Genomic DNA, 15,333 nt, shown 5'->3' on the forward strand with positions numbered 1-15,333 from the left:
GAGAGAAAAGATTCAAAATGAGTAAAAGTTGACCCACAGGAGCCAAAACCAGCTTATGATGAGACAAACTCTGACCACAAACAAAATGATGTGCGTCTCTTCCTGGGCAGTTATTCAAACACAGCCTGATGTCTCCATATGAAATTATATGAAACGCAGCACTAAAGTTTATATTTTTATATTTTCCATCACTGACAAAAAGGTCCAGCAGCGCAGCACTGTTATTTTGAAAGTGTGCCCGGAAGTGATGTTTTATTTTGTAGAAATTCCCGGTGTCCGTCAGCCCGGAGACGGGACAGCGGCACCGACCAGGACCCGGGAGGACAGCGATGGGACACGGCCGATATTTATCCCAAAGAAGACCCACTACAGGCCGGGGCAGCCGGCGCTAATGGACGGCCGATAGCCGGACCGTTTTCCGCCGCTTTGCTGTGTTCGGGTCCGGGCGGTAACTGGAGCCGGAGGAAGTTCCAGGTGGAGGAAACCGAACAGGAAACCGGGCAAACATGGAGGGCTCCGGCTCGGCCCTGGAGAAAAATGTGGCCGACCTCACAGTGATGGACGTGTACGACATCGCCGCGGTTGTGGGTCAGGAGTTCGAGCGGATCATCGACCAGTACGGCTGCGAGGCTCTGTCCAGGCTCATGCCCAAAGTGGTTCGGGTCCTGGAGATCCTGGAGGTGATGGTGAGCCGCAGCAGCATCGGCCCGGAGACCGAGGAGCTGCGGCTGGAGCTGGACCGGCTGCGGCTGGAGAGGATCGACCGGCTGGAGAAGGAGAAGAAGCACCGAAAGGTCTGGTCCCGACAACGGGTCCGGTCCCGACAACGGTTCCGGTCCACACGTTCACACATCAGTTTAATTGACACCGGATGTTTACAAGCTGCTAGAAAACAAAAACAAATAAACAAACCAGACTGTTGGGCCCAGAGTTACAAACTGTGATTTAACCACAGGAGGTTTTTACTTCGAAAAATACTAGTACTATAAAATACTAAGTACTACTAACCTAAAATACTGCGTTTGAAGTACCAGTTCACAGTATTTATACTTCATTACAACTTTACTATTATGAGTAAGAGTCCTGGACTGGAAATCTGACTACAGGAAAAGTACCAGTACCACAAAGTAAAAGTTCTCTGTTAACAGTACTATATATATATATTGTATCAAATATTATATAGTGTGTTCAAAATAAAAGTATTAATACCACATGAAAACAATACTCTATAAAAATAAAAGTTCCACTACCAAGCAGTAATAACACTAGGTGAAAGTACCAGAACTACATAGTAATACACAGTTGAAGTACCAGTACCAGTACGACACAGTAGTACAATAGTACTCCATAATAAGTGAAGCTCATGCACTGAAAGAGTTTCCTGCTGTGGAAAGACTGAAGAACGTGACCTGTCTGCAGTGCAGACTGTTCAGACTGTATGTAGACTGTGCAGACAGTCTGCAGACTCTGCTGTGCCAGTCACTCAGCTCACTGCTATAAAAAAGTTCTTACGTCAGCTTCTCGTGACAGTGACTGACTAACTGGGTCTCATGATGTTTTATGTCCTGGGACATGAGCAGGATTTATTTTCTTTCGTACTTTGGTTAAAGTTTGTGACACCTGCTCAGGAAGATGAACCAGGACAGTCAGTTTTTATTTAAGCTGCAATAAAATCTGGTCTTGAACACAAACCCTGAACTGAGAAAGAAAATAATTTTCAGCACAGCTGATTTCAGCCCAGGGTTTGTTGTCAGACCAGTGTCAGACCTGCTGGTCTTTCTGAGACTGTTTGGTTTGGCTGTAATTTGTCCGTCAGCTGAGGCTGAGTGTCATTAGCTGGTATTTGAAGTACATCATCATCTGTACCCCCTTAGTCCTTAACCAGGGTCCCAGGGATCTGCTGGAGCCTATCCCAGCTCTCTCTGGGTGAAAGGCAGGGGTCCACCCTGGACAGGTCCCCAGTCCATCACAGGGCCACATAGAGACCAACAACCTCACACACTCACACTCACTCCTATGGGCAATTTAGAGTCACCAATCAACCTGACATACATGTTTTTGGACTGTGGGAGGAAACCAGAGTACCTGGAGAAAACCCACACAAGCACAGGGAGAACATGCAGACTCCACACAGAAAGGCCCCTGATGGGTTTCAAACCAGGAACCTTCTTGATGTGAGGCAACAGGGCCAACCACTCAGTCCACCGTGCTGCCCGGCTTTGAGATTGAATGTACAAATGAAACTTCTGAGCAGATGATGGTGCTGTATGAAGTCAATGCAGTTCAATAAGAAGAAAACACGAATATCTCCAACCATCAACGTCACTGACACAAACATTAGATGTGAAGGGATGTTGGCAGATACAGTTTAATGAAGTTTAACAGGACCCGTGTTGTGTTCAGGAGCTGGAGCTGGTGGAGGACGTGTGGAGGGGGGAGGCTCAGGACCTGCTCTCTCAGATCGCACAGCTGCAGGAGGAGAACAAAACCCTCCTCACCAACATGTCCATCAAAGACTCACTGAGCGAGAACGACCTGCAGAGACACGAGGGTGAGGACGAGGACACACACACACACACACACACACACACACACACACACACACACACACACACACACACACTCATTATAATACTAAAGAGCTTTACGTCATGGATCTCTGAGGGAAGCATGTTAGAAAAACATTTTTAAACAGCTTGTTGTTGTTGTTGTTGTTGACTCAGTACTTGCACAACAGTAGTAGATGGAAATTAGCATTTTGGATGGAAACTTGTCCGTCTGACATTCCCAGCCCTCTGAGTTGTGCACACAGTCAACACTAACACACAAACACACACTAACACACAAACAAAGGAAGCCTTCTCTGTGTCTGAGGGCGAGCCAGTTTCTGCATCAGAGGCCGCACTGTGGACAGACCAGCCTCAGTCCACGGTCCACCTGCTCAGCCCCCACACAGATCAGGGTTCCTCTGCACAGATCTGGCTTCTCTCTGAATAAAGACGGATTATAGGGACCACAAACAGTTTCTGAAAAAAATCTTGGCCTCTTGTGATTGTGCCCCCCTCAGTGTCTCACCCTGTCTCTGTGGGTCCAGGTATGAGTGAGAGAGAGCGGCAGGTGATGAAGAAGCTGAAGGAAGTGGTGGACAAACAGAGAGACGAGATTCGGGCCAAGGACCGTGAGCTCACGTTGAAAAACGAAGACATAGAAGCAGTAAGTCCACAGTGAATGTCCATGTTACAGTGTGTCCACTCTGATCCACCTGCTCCACATCACATCAGAAGCCATTAGTTTGCATCTACGTGTATTTGGTCCAGTTTGATTATTTGGAGGCTACTGACTCGTTTCATGTGCTCAGTATGAGTGACATGTTTTAGAGCAAAGTGGAATTCTGGGAAATACAGTCCTGGAGTACTTTAATTCTCAGCTAATGCGGCTTTAAGGGGATGATTCTTCCAGTTCAGTCCTGCTGATGTGTTTTGTCCCTGCAGCTCCAGCAGCAACAGTCGCGCCTCATGAAGATCAACCACGACCTGCGCCATAAGATCTCTGTGGTGGAGGCTCAGGGCAAAGCACTGATCGAACAGAAGGTGGAGCTGGAGGCCAGCGCTCAGGCCCGGGGACAGGAAGTCTCTGCCCTTCGGCAGGAAGTCGCACGTTTAAAGGAGCGACTGCAGGGAGAGCTGCCTGCACAGAACCTGGAGGAATCCGCAGCTCATCCTCCCTCACCTGCAGAGGTAACACCAAAGCCTGAGAGGTAGAATGTAGTCTTAGTTTCAATAAACCAGACATTTTCTCCAGCTGAGGCCCAAACTGTAGGTCCTTAAATCGCCCAACGTGTTACTGAACACAAGCTCAGTGAAAGTCACAGTGAACAGAGGAATAACTCTCTTTTACTCCACCAGCCTGGTAAAGCTGCTGAGGGCTGGTCACACAGACCTGAGCCCTCTGAGCTGATGCCGGGGCGGCTCGACCCGGCCCCGCGGCCCCCACCTGGTCCCCTTAGCCCAGAGGGCCCCGAGGATGAGGCCGAGGACGAGGCAGTGTTGCTTTGGGTAAAACAGACATGCTAGTTAGGAAGCAGTGGTGTGATTGTCCTGACTCTAACACCAACGCTCCCCCCAGAGGAAGGTGGACTAACACTGAGAGACCTGCAGAAGCGGCTCTGCATGAGTGTGTGACAACTAACAGGGAGTCGTTAGCCTTTTCACTGCTCCAACAACAGGAGACAACTGCACTTCTAAATATAGATCAGTCGGGCAGCTCAGCCTCTAACAGCACGTGACCTTCATCCTCAAACACTGACAGCACAAACAGGAGTCCAGCTGACGCTGCATGGGTCCGTCACATGGTCCAGTGTTCTCCTCAGAAAGGACCAAACTGATACTTCACAGGTTCTTTGTTTGAGACCACATTTGTACAAACCATTAAAGCCCAGCATTGGGTCACAGGTTTTCATACAAAGTCCAAAAGCTAAGGTGACTGAGGATTAACATAGAGCCCCGACAGTCTGTCCTTGGTAGCCTGTGCCTTGCTCAGGAAACCTTGACCCCCCCACAGGTTTTCTTACCCAGAATAATGTCCCCTGGGTCACATCACAGAGCAGTCGTGCATGAAGAGATTCCATATTAAGAATTGTGGTCTTGGTTTGCTCCGTGCATGTGTGACGCCTGTGAGCTGCATGTAGTTGAATCCTTGAGGTGTTGGACAGACTCAGGTGTGTTGAGTTAAAAAAGCAGTTCAGAGGGAGGAGGGAAGGCTCAACCAAACAAACATGCAGGAACAAGGTGCAGTGTCTGATGTAGAGTTCAACGTTTGCCACCAGGAGGCGATGTGCGATGAGGACATGCCTGCTGTGTTCCAATATTTCACCAAGGTATCCTCACTTCTTCCTGTCCTCCTTCCTGTCCTTCTCTGGTTCCCTGGGTGTGATGCATTTCTCTCTCAGCAGGAGGCCTTGTGTGAGGAGGAGACGGGAGCTCTGGACCCAAAGGACCCCAACCGACCCCGGTTCACCCTGCAGGAGCTGAGGGACGTCCTCCATGAGAGGAATGAGCTGAAAGCCAGAGTGTTCCTGCTGCAGGAGGAGCTGGCCTACTACAGAAGGTGGGACAGGCACTAAAGCAGCGTCACCAACACACCAGCCACAGGCTGCACTGGCTCACCGACAAAGGGAGGCCAGCTTAATCCAAAAACCATCTCGGCCGGTGGAGCAGTGGAAACAGAGCAGAGACCGGAAGGACTGATGTCGAATTTAATAAATATATTAGTTTGTTTTCCATGAATGACACTAAAAACATCATATTTGTCTTTGCAGCGACGAACCACCAGAGGATGAGACTCTCACTCCGTCTCCGTCTCCCTCCCCTGAACTGAGGACTCGTTCCCGCTCTGCAGCTCAGCCAGAGTCAGGGATCAAACGCCTGTATGTTGTGCGCACACACACACACACACACACACACACACACACACACACACACACACACACACACACACAGAGTAAACATCCTGGCAGCGAAGGAGAAAATGCTCCATGTGCTTGCAGCAGTTTTTGTTTTCTGTCAGACTCAGCCTTCGTCTTTTGCCTTAGTGGGAACTTTACATGAGGTCAAACACCCCATGTCTCCCCCGTTTGTCCCCCCCCTCCTCCCCCCTCTGTGTGTGTGTGTGTGTGTGTGTGTGTGTGTGTGTGTGTGTGTTTGTGTGTGTGACAGGATCTTCACAGCCATTATGCCGATGGTGGCGGCTGGTTTGATCCCAGATGACCCCACTTTACAGCCAATCAGACGTCTCATTTCGCTTGTATGAATCTATATTTTCTTGGCTTCGGTCTCCATCCTCATGCATGTGCTGCCTTTCACAGCCTAGTTTCCACCCTTGCCGTATTCTGATTGGCTGATTGTGGGGCTGTCTCGTTACCATCATCCAATAGGATGGTGGCGGATCATAAAAATCAGCCAGTCAGAATAGACGTATCATCTTTCTGTCACTGACCTCAGTAACTGCTGGTTCCCTGCAGCTGCACTCACAACATAACTCTGCACTATAGACTCACTTTATTATTAACACCTGTGCACCTGCCTATTGATCAGCCAATCACGAGGCAGCATTGCCATTCATACTAAAGTTGAGTTTTTAAGAGGATAGAGAAGGAACAGGACCTCGTGCTGGAAGAGAAAAAACAGATTCTGTTTGCAGTGGCTGCTGGGAAAACTGCGTCTATGTCTTTGTACATCAATAACCTGTCACCCTGCAAATGCTGCAATCAGCTCATCACACTGTGACTCCAGGTCTGACTGGCAAACAGGAAAAAGATTTTCAGTTAAAAAATTATTGATTAAACCTTCAGAACTACAAACTGTTAACGCATCATTTCCTAACGAGGGACAAATAAAGGCCCAGTCTGGCCTCCACAGCACAAACACTTCCAGTCCCTATTTATCCTCCAGCCTGACGTCTGCACTAATATCCAGATGGCTTATGTGAAATGTGGTTTTAAATGCCCCAGACAGACCCAAACAACAGCACTGACACCAGATAAAATCTAAGATAATCCTCATCTGTGTTGTCCTTTATGTAGAGTGTCTATCAGGCTGTAGCAGTGAACTTGCCTGTGATGGACTTATTGTTCTGTGTAATAGTTTAACTCTAACCCAGATTAATGTAGAACTGACCCTCACTGCAGACACCATGTGCATGTTCCTGCAAACCTCTGACACATCTCCTCCCCCGGCTCAGGTTTAGTTTCTTCTCGCGGGACAAACAGAGGACGCCACAGCGCAGCGGGCAGTTAGACGGCGGCCTCGGCTCCTGGCCAGGGAGGGACGACGTGTACACGGAACAAGCTCAGGAGGCCTTACAGCACATGTGACCCCCAAACAAGCTCCCCCTAAAGTCCTTACACTCCGTGTCCATCAGGCGAGGCTGCGACTGACGGACCCTGTGCTGCAGGTGGAAAACTGAATAACTGACGGATCAGCTGAATGAAGCTCCACATTAGAACAAGTCCTCTTATTTAAACACAGGAGAAGGATCTGTCTGTCAGTGGAGCAGCAGACAGACTGTTAAAACTTTGAACATGCCAGAAAATGTTTTAGTGACTGGAGGATTTCACAGAATCGAGGAGGAGAGAGTCAACTGAAGTTGCAGGAGGGAACGTGGGAAGTTGATGCAACCAAAGTGGGTAAAGACACGTTGCTGAAGGTCCAGTGGAACCGTGGGTGAAAATCACCAGATGAAGGTTTGGGACACAAAAGTGTATTTTCAGTCTAAAACTCCAGATGTCGACTTTATCACCTAAACACTAAATGACGTTAAGATTTACCGAATGAAGGTTTTATGATTCCGCAGAAACAGAAAACACACAATCGCTGCAGTGTTCCACCTTTTCTCTTTTGTGCCCCCTTCGTTTATCGGAAGCATCAGTTCTTGTTCATGTGCAGCTGTAGTTCAGCAGAACATCTGTCTGCGAAATGTTGCATAGAACCACAGTTTAACAGCTGAGCACAGAAAAAAACTGCAGAGGCACTTATTTCTAATTATGACATGCAACACACAGCAAGAATAGAAGCACCTGTCAAAAAAATAAATAAAATATAAATAAATAAAATAAATAATAAAAATAGGTTTGATAGCAATAAACATACTCATGGTCAGTCAAAATGAGGAGCTACTGGATTAAAATCATCAGTTATTAGTAAATGATCATTTTGACCTAATTCTAACATTGACAGTAATTCACTGTAGTTTTAACCAAGTGAAGTCACACCTTAACTACACAGGAGTCAGAAATCATAAAGTAAAAATATTTGTTTCAGGGGAAAAATTACTTTTCAACACAGTTTTTATTAATTAACTATTTTGAACCTGAATATTTTTAATGTTTATCTTCCTGTTTTCATCAGTTTTTCATAATTAAACATGTCTCTGACTCAATAGATGCAATATTTGACTTTCACTAATAATTTCTACTAAAATCCAACATCCAGAACCTCAGAACAGCCTGTAAGTCTCTTTAACTGTGCCAAAGCTGTTTACTGCACAGCACAACCACCATCTGAACCAAAGCAGCTTCTGATCAGATGCTTTTTCTGATCAATATCTATATCAATACTATTCAGACGCTCCAACATGCAGCTCGATGTAACAAGTGTCTGTGTTAAGTTTCCTGAAACAGCACAAATGATTCTGACTCAGTCCCATGTACTGCTGCCACCAGCACCACAGACTTAATGTGGATTCATCCGCGGCTGAAAATAGTCCCCAACAAATGCACGTACTCTTTCCCTTTTAAATAAGACTATACAGTATGTTGACTCACAGCTTTTATACAAGAAGCTACAGAATAACATCAGCCTTCCTTTACAGTCCTAGACGTCTTCTGTTTATGAACCACTAACTAGAACCTATTTAAATGAAGCAGAGTTAATAAATATATTTATTCATAATAAAATGACAGATTCCAGTCCAAACTTCTACAAATACAAGATGTTTTAAAGGAAAACTAAACCAAGTTTTAAACAACTATTTTTCACACAAACGTAGAACAAACACAGAAACTTGCAGCTGCACATTTAGACTTGTACTCACCAGGCGTGTGCACGGTGACTTGTGCTTTTATGCATCATTCATACAAGGCCTCCAGTAATAAAGCTGAGCTGAAGCTGAGCAGGAAATAAACTCAGCTTCGTATGAAAAACAGGAAGTTGCTTCATAAGAAACGCTTCAGTCTTCCAGACTGGGTTGAGGTGATTAGCACAAGCTCCAGAGAAGTTTGTGAAGTGGTGGAAGCGGATTAGAAACCTGTGTGATTTCAAGTTTTCAAAACGATAAATGTTTGCTGCTTGTGTTCGCGGCCTGACGCTGACTGATGAAGTGTGTGTCTGTGGTGTGACCGTGTGTTTTCAGCTAAACCTGAGCGTCAGAGCAGCTTCTGCTGCACATGTTCACAGATATGACCAGAGCATCATGTTCTTCAAAGGGATCAGGACCATTTACACATTTAAAGGGAAAAACAAACATAAAAAGATCAACAAATGCTCATTACAGCTCATTATTATTATTATAAATAAGTCAGTGTTGAAATGGATATTTAATAGATGCAATGAACAGATCAGTGCTTTGTTAAATAAACTTGCTTTTATTCCGTTTCTTTGATAATAAAATGTCTATTTGAGACGTCTGCTTTTTTATTTATCCTGCCTTCACTCAACACATCAGGTACGAGATGAGAACAGTTTTCACTTTGTCGTCTTCCAAATTAAAATGAAACTGATGTGCAGGTTACAGGTCGACAGGCGAACTGACGACATGAGCTAGTTACTGTGCACATACTTTGATTTTATGATGAACAGATTTACTGTGTTTAGTCTCAACCATGTCTGAGTCTTTTTCACTGACAAACAACAAACTGCAGCCTCCAGGTGGAAGAACAACTAGTTCACAAACTCAAACATTATCACCTTCATGAAGGAGGATTTTCAGCAGGACTGTTGGATTAGACCAACCAGGTCCAACACAGGGGGTCCTAATAAACTGACTAGACTGGGAATACTGAAAGCTGTCCCACATCTATGACTGGGCCTTTGTGCCAACACTGGTGATGCTGCTTTGTAACAGGATTTAAAACAATCCTGTAATTCATAGAGACGTAACTAAAGAGGATCCTGGTCAGCAGACTTTTAAAAACAAGCTGCTGCAAATCACAAAAACACGAATTCAGAGGGTTTAAAGGAAAAGTTTGACATGTTTGGAAATATGCTAATACACACATCAAATCGAAACCAGATCTAGGACCACATACGCTGGTGGACCAAATCTGGTTTGGTCTGTTCACACTGTGGAAACATCAGGTCTGGGTCTGTATGAGTGAGAACAGCAGCTGTGATGTGGACACAGCTTAAATTTTATTATGTACAGAACTGGAAACCTCTGCACTTTTAACCATTTGCTTAAAACAACAAATAATTAGTCCCGGTGACGTTCAAGCTAACAGGATCAGACACCAATAAATTAACCGCAAAGACAAATAGGAGAAACCAGTTTTCTGCTCTTTGACCTTCTGGCTACAATTCATGAAAAACCCTTTGAAAAACCTACTAAAACAAAGTCCTGTTGGTGGTTCAGCTGTTAAATAATGGTTGAGGTGTAGAAATCTGCAAAGACCTACAATAAAGAGGAGTGTAACAGTTCACCGAAGCCACAGCTGCAGAGGCTCATGTCCTCTGTGCATAGATATGAAATCTATTTCATGCATCCATGTGGTTTTTGAGCAAATAATTTAACCTGTTGACATTTTGGGAAATCTGCTTTTTCTTGTGAAGTGATAGATGCTCAATATGAAGCTGCAATCAAGAGTCAGCTCAGCTTATTTTAGCATAAAGACTGGAAGCAGCTGGGAACAGCTGGAATCTTATTTGGAGTGTAAAAGGTTTTTAGGTGGTTCCGTTTTTCCTTAAATACCAATGTGATAATGAAACTTAATGTTTCTTATTGAGGTTGTAGTTTATACCAAACTGCATTTGACTGAAATACTTTTCCCATCCTGTGTTTGTAGAACTCGATGTGCAAACATTAGAGACACCTGTCGTCATAATGTTGACGCCTCTGAACTACAACAACAGGACGTTCTACTTAGTCTGGTTTTTCTCTTCCCACCTTCACAAACAGAGTAAAAACAAACAGATTCCCTAAAATGTCAAACTGTCCCTTTGGGTTTGCATCAGCAAGCAAAGAATATATTTACACAGTGCAGATATTTATATCGACTAAATACGTAAGTTCATGTACAACACAATGTAAAATGATCTGCATCATTTGAATGTTGGACATGATAGTTCAAATGTTCTGCAGATGCTAAATATAAAAAAATACATGAGCTAAAAGCTAAAAACAAAAGTTCTGAGGACTTTGTTTGGTTTGGTGAACCATTATTCTCCTGCTATGTAAGTTGGTGTGAGATTTAATGCCTGAAAGTAAATTCCACTCTAACAGAACATATTTTAAAAAAGAGGCTGTAAATTGCATCTCATGGTTCTTGCTCTGGGGCCATAAATACAATATTGCTAAGTACCTAACAGCTATTTTTAAAAAAAACAAAAAAACAAAAGTCAATATAAAAATGCAGAGCACTAATTACCACCTGCATGCTGCAGAAGCATTGGTCTATAGGAAATACAAAATATACAAAAGAAATGTGCTGCAAAACAAGCAGAACGTTTCATATACATGTATAAATAAAAGTACAGGTGTCATGTGACCCCCCATCAACCCCGGGCCCCTCCATCATGTACTAAACTCCCTCAGCTCCATCATTATTGGAACAACACTGGGTTCACAGTCTGTTTCTGAGGCTCTTTGTACACTGGCAAATGAGAAGCACAATTAAAACGCAACAAGGTCCTTTTCCTTTCTGATCAGTATTTGAGCCAGGGGTGGGCCGCGATGGAGGCTTTGCTGCGGTCCCCATAGTCATAGAGCAGCTCCTCGCCCTCATCGATGTCTCGAGAGGCCACGAGGATCAGGTGAGGCACACCGTTGATGTCGTGGAGTTTCGTTTGGCAGTTTCCATTTTTACTGTGATTTATCAACCTACCCTTTCGACCGGTTTCTTTTGTAGCGTCCACACTGTTGACACGAAAACATTCACATCAGTCTTTAAGCTGAAGACGTTTAATGCACGTGCACAACGTGCTCGATAACCAGCTGCTCTTCATTTGAACACCTTTCTGCCTCAAACGACTAAACATCGTCTTGTACTTACCAGATGTTCAGCACTACAAAATCTTTGCACTGAACTTCAAACATCTTTCATGGAGCAGGTTGTCAGCCAACACTTTGACATACATTTAAATGTGTAACATACCAGTATGTTTTGCAGAGGTACTGGAAGTAGTACATGTAGCAGCCGGTGGCAGGGTTCTGAGCGTACTCGGCCTCCTTCTTCTTGGCGTCGGTGATCTGCAGCAGCTCTCCGTGATACTCCACCACGTACTCGCCTTTCTGGAAAGGCCGAGTGGCAAACACTGCTCTGCCCTTTCCTTCTACTTTCCGCTCCTTCAAAAAGATGACAGGTTTTCTGTGAGTACACACAGCTGGAACATTAACCATCAGGAAATCTTCATCTTGTGGAGTCTATTGCGTCTCTGTTTCATTCAGAGCAAACTGCAATTTGGCCGTCACATAAACGAGTGTGACAATTAGAGCTGGACACATGTCAGACAGACATGGAGGTGAAGGAACAGACAGATCTGATGGATAGATGGATGGATAGTGCGTTTGTGACACAAACATAAATATGAAACACTTATACCATCAATTTATAGAAGAAGACATTTAAAACAGAAAACTCCAGCCAACAGAGAAAACACTGCACTGAAGAGCAGAGTGTGAACTGATGAGCTCAGTTTGTTGCTCTGATCGTTTCATCTTTGTTGAAGTTAAACATGGCCCCTAATGATTAAACCTGATTAATAATAGTATGGTTGGTAAAATAAAACACACAAAGCCTGAAGTGAACTGTGAAACCTTCTGGAACCAGGACCAGGCTGAGCTGGAGGAGACTTTTCCTTTTAAAATCTACATTATTACAAGATGTCTGGCTGCTAACATGCTTTATGAACCATCTTCAAATGGCAGAAGCAAGAACCTCAGCGTACCTCCATTCCTTCCTCTATTCCCTTTGTGATGAGATCATCTATGTGCTTCTTTAGTTCACACTGGGGAGAAAAAGGAACAAAATGAGACTGACAAGTAGCAGCCTGGACTTCTCTCCCTCTCTCTCACACACACACACACCAATACCATCACCAACAATAAAAATACTGATGTGCTGTATGTAACAGAAACACTTTAATTTCACCTTTAGCTCCGTTTTACTTTTTCTTGAGCTTCGTCTTATTTGATAGAACTCAGTAAGTTTTCGGTTCTGGGAGTTCTTCCCGGCTGCACTGCTGTGGAAAAGGCAAACACAACAACAACCCTCACAAACATGTCATAAAAGCAACAGATGGGTGGAAATGGATAAAGAGGCAGTGCGTACAGTCTTCGAGGTGGTTTCTTTCCTTTGACCTTGGGGTGGGCATCTCTCCTCTGATGTCTGTGGCGAGCGCCACCGCTGCTGTTCTTGGTGTGAAGAAAACTGTGAGAGAGGCTGTTGCTGTGAGGCAGAGAGGGACTGGAGGGGGAAGGAGGGCGGTGGAGCTGCGGAGGTGATGGCTGTTCACCTGACAAGCAGGGTGAACACTGGCTCTTTGAATCGTTTGGCGTAGTGCCGATGGCGTTTGTTCTCTTGTCTGGGAGGAAGAAGGAAAAGGTGAATGAAAAACATATACATTATGGCTGGCAGTGTTATTACCTCACAGTTCCTACATTTTCATATTCAGACACACAAAAAAAGAGTGATATGTGTATGTGTGTGTGTGTGTGTGTGTTCTCTGGTGGTTCATTTACACACTGAAACTCTTCCCTGGAGGCTGCAGCAGAGACACTCACCCTCTCCCTGCCCCTGAGCATCATTTGGCTGGGAGCTTTGTGGCGAGCAGCCTCCATCAGCTGTGGTTGTATCTTCATCATGAACTGGTGATGTGGACTGGCTGCTGCTTAACACACAGCTGTTGTCTGTAATATCCTGCAAATGCAGAGAGACAAGTGTAGTTTAAGGTCCATATTAACTTTAGAGCAACAAACATGAACAAGCTTGTTTTTCCACTGTTTGCTGAGAATTTGATCAATACTATTCCCACACCTGTCTGATCAATACACACTAGGGCCGCCCACCCCTGCTCTTGGTGGAAGATACCATCTCAGACGAGGTTGGGAGGAGGGGAAGACAAATTTAACTGTAATTTCCAGCTTGTGATTGACTGAACACATTCGATCCAGTTAATCAGCAGTGGGCAGGGCAGGGATAGCTGGGAAACGAGCAGGGAAGTGGCCCCTGAGAAACATGAGCTGCCCACATTAAGCTACAGCCAGGAGACACTTAGCTTAGCTTAGCATAAACACTGGAAACAGATGGGTACAGCTAGCATGTCTCCATCCAAAGTCAGATCTGCCCACCAGAACTTCCAAAAACCAGAGATGAGTAGTATTTGTTGATTCCACAATACAGAGAAAAAAAATGACCATATTTCATTTTATACACATACACAGATACACATACATGTAGTACTGTACAAATGTTTTACTGATGTTTAGATTCACTGTGGAGCACACACAACTTTGTTCAGAGGTAACGACATAAAACCCAGTACTGCCTTTATTTCTAGCAAATATCCTTAGACTGTTGATAACTCGTGAGAAGCTGATTTTCTACATTCACACTGTGAAGTAAAGTCCCTTAACATTGTTCTGCAATACAGTAACTTAGTACTGGACTAAAAGTAGGTGGGTCCCTGAGAGGGGACCATGCTGGCTCCACATCTGGTCCTCGTTAGAGTCCAGACAGGCCTCTGGGCTCTTTTCCAAACTAAACACTAACTAAACAGCAGTTTTCTGTAGTTTTAGACAATAACTCGCTGAAAACGACTCATTTCCGTCTTAAAGTGCTGATGTTGTCGTTTGGCCTAATGTTCGCAAACCACCATGGTACCGACACTAGTTCACTTACAGTCACTTACAGACTCTAATATTATGTTTCAGAGACAATTAAACACAAGAACATGAATCTCCTTCTCAGATAAACTAATAATCCACTTTGATTAGCTCCAACTTGCTAACACTGAACTTACCTCGCTCATGTCCGAATTGTTTTCGTCGCTCTTCTCGCAGTTTATCTGAATAATAAACGGACTTTTCCACCCGTCCACAGGTTCACCTTCTCCGGCTGCTTTGGCGGTGGCCTCCCGACACGCTGGCCCCAGTCCACGGAGACTGTGATCCGGTCTGTGCGGTTTAAAGCCCCAGAGGTTCAGCTGATGGAGCCTCCGCAGCTCCTGTCCGCCATTTTTCTACGCGTTTACGAAGCGGTAGTGACGCAACGACGTAACGACGTCCCCCTCTCTATGGCAAGGTTAGTCACGTGATCAACGAAGGAAGCCGAATAAGGTGGTCGGTTACCGAACAGAGACGAAGAAAATCGCATCATATCACTAATAACTAAAAATCCACCGTTTTACAAATATATATGTTACAAATATATATGACATGTTTTTGTTTAGGTGACGTGGTTATTTAAAAAAAGACCCAATATCATTGTTTACTCTACTATTTTTGTGGGTTTTAAAGAAACACAATTTCCCATGAGCCTTAGATACAAACACGTCACAGACGCCCTGGGAACAAAACAGAAAAGTGGATTTGTTTTAATTAAGGAAATATTAAAATCGAGTAACA

The 15,333-nt window shown here is 44.6% G+C and overlaps 2 protein-coding genes across 10 annotated transcripts; one reads left to right on the plus strand and one right to left on the minus strand.

Moving 5' to 3' along the window:
- Window positions 1-256: 256 nt before the first annotated feature.
- On the plus strand, window positions 257-9,177 carry LOC113124433 (RILP-like protein 1). 8 transcript variants are annotated; one of them, XM_026297277.2, is made up of 10 exons: window positions 257-794; window positions 2,404-2,551; window positions 3,095-3,213; window positions 3,492-3,737; window positions 3,906-4,055; window positions 4,826-4,876; window positions 4,949-5,106; window positions 5,318-5,425; window positions 5,715-5,802; window positions 6,739-6,876. In XM_026297277.2, the coding sequence occupies exons 1-10, from the start codon at window positions 507-509 to the stop codon at window positions 6,742-6,744; spliced, it is 1,362 nt and encodes a 453-aa protein (XP_026153062.1). In that variant the 5' UTR covers window positions 257-506; the 3' UTR covers window positions 6,745-6,876. The 8 variants fall into 8 exon arrangements, with proteins under 8 accessions (XP_026153062.1, XP_026153060.1, XP_026153061.1 ...); XM_026297275.2 differs by lacking the exon at window positions 5,715-5,802 and having other exon boundaries at window positions 6,739-9,177; XM_026297276.2 differs by lacking the exon at window positions 5,715-5,802 and having other exon boundaries at window positions 4,952-5,106; window positions 6,739-9,177.
- A 687-nt stretch (window positions 9,178-9,864) lies between these two features.
- LOC113124434 (N-lysine methyltransferase KMT5A-A-like) lies at window positions 9,865-14,952 on the minus strand. 2 transcript variants are annotated; one of them, XM_026297284.1, is made up of 7 exons: window positions 14,730-14,952; window positions 13,492-13,627; window positions 13,040-13,292; window positions 12,860-12,947; window positions 12,657-12,716; window positions 11,864-12,054; window positions 9,865-11,625 (listed from the first exon to the last, which is right to left on the minus strand). In XM_026297284.1, the coding sequence occupies exons 1-7, from the start codon at window positions 14,736-14,738 to the stop codon at window positions 11,415-11,417; spliced, it is 948 nt and encodes a 315-aa protein (XP_026153069.1). In that variant the 5' UTR covers window positions 14,739-14,952; the 3' UTR covers window positions 9,865-11,414. The 2 variants fall into 2 exon arrangements, with proteins under 2 accessions (XP_026153069.1, XP_026153068.1); XM_026297283.1 differs by having other exon boundaries at window positions 12,860-12,950.
- Between the last annotated feature and the right edge of the window lie 381 nt (window positions 14,953-15,333).

This window comes from Mastacembelus armatus, chromosome 12, assembly GCF_900324485.2.
Source record: "Mastacembelus armatus chromosome 12, fMasArm1.2, whole genome shotgun sequence".
In the NCBI taxonomy this organism is placed as follows: Eukaryota; Metazoa; Chordata; class Actinopteri; order Synbranchiformes; family Mastacembelidae; genus Mastacembelus; species Mastacembelus armatus.

Coding starts and splice junctions, on each gene's coding strand:
- LOC113124434 (XM_026297283.1), bottom strand. Junction 12,951..13,039: donor AAGAAACCACCTCGAAGACT/GTACGCACTGCC, acceptor CCTTTTCCACAG/CAGTGCAGCCGGGAAGAACT. Junction 12,055..12,656: donor GAATAGAGGAAGGAATGGAG/GTACGCTGAGGT, acceptor ATCTTTTTGAAG/GAGCGGAAAGTAGAAGGAAA.
- LOC113124433 (XM_026297275.2), top strand. CDS start 507: ATGGAGGGCTCCGGCTCGGCCCTGGAGAAAAATGTGGCCGACCTCACA. Junction 2,552..3,094: donor CGACCTGCAGAGACACGAGG/GTGAGGACGAGG, acceptor CTGTGGGTCCAG/GTATGAGTGAGAGAGAGCGG. Junction 5,107..5,317: donor GAGCTGGCCTACTACAGAAG/GTGGGACAGGCA, acceptor TTGTCTTTGCAG/CGACGAACCACCAGAGGATG.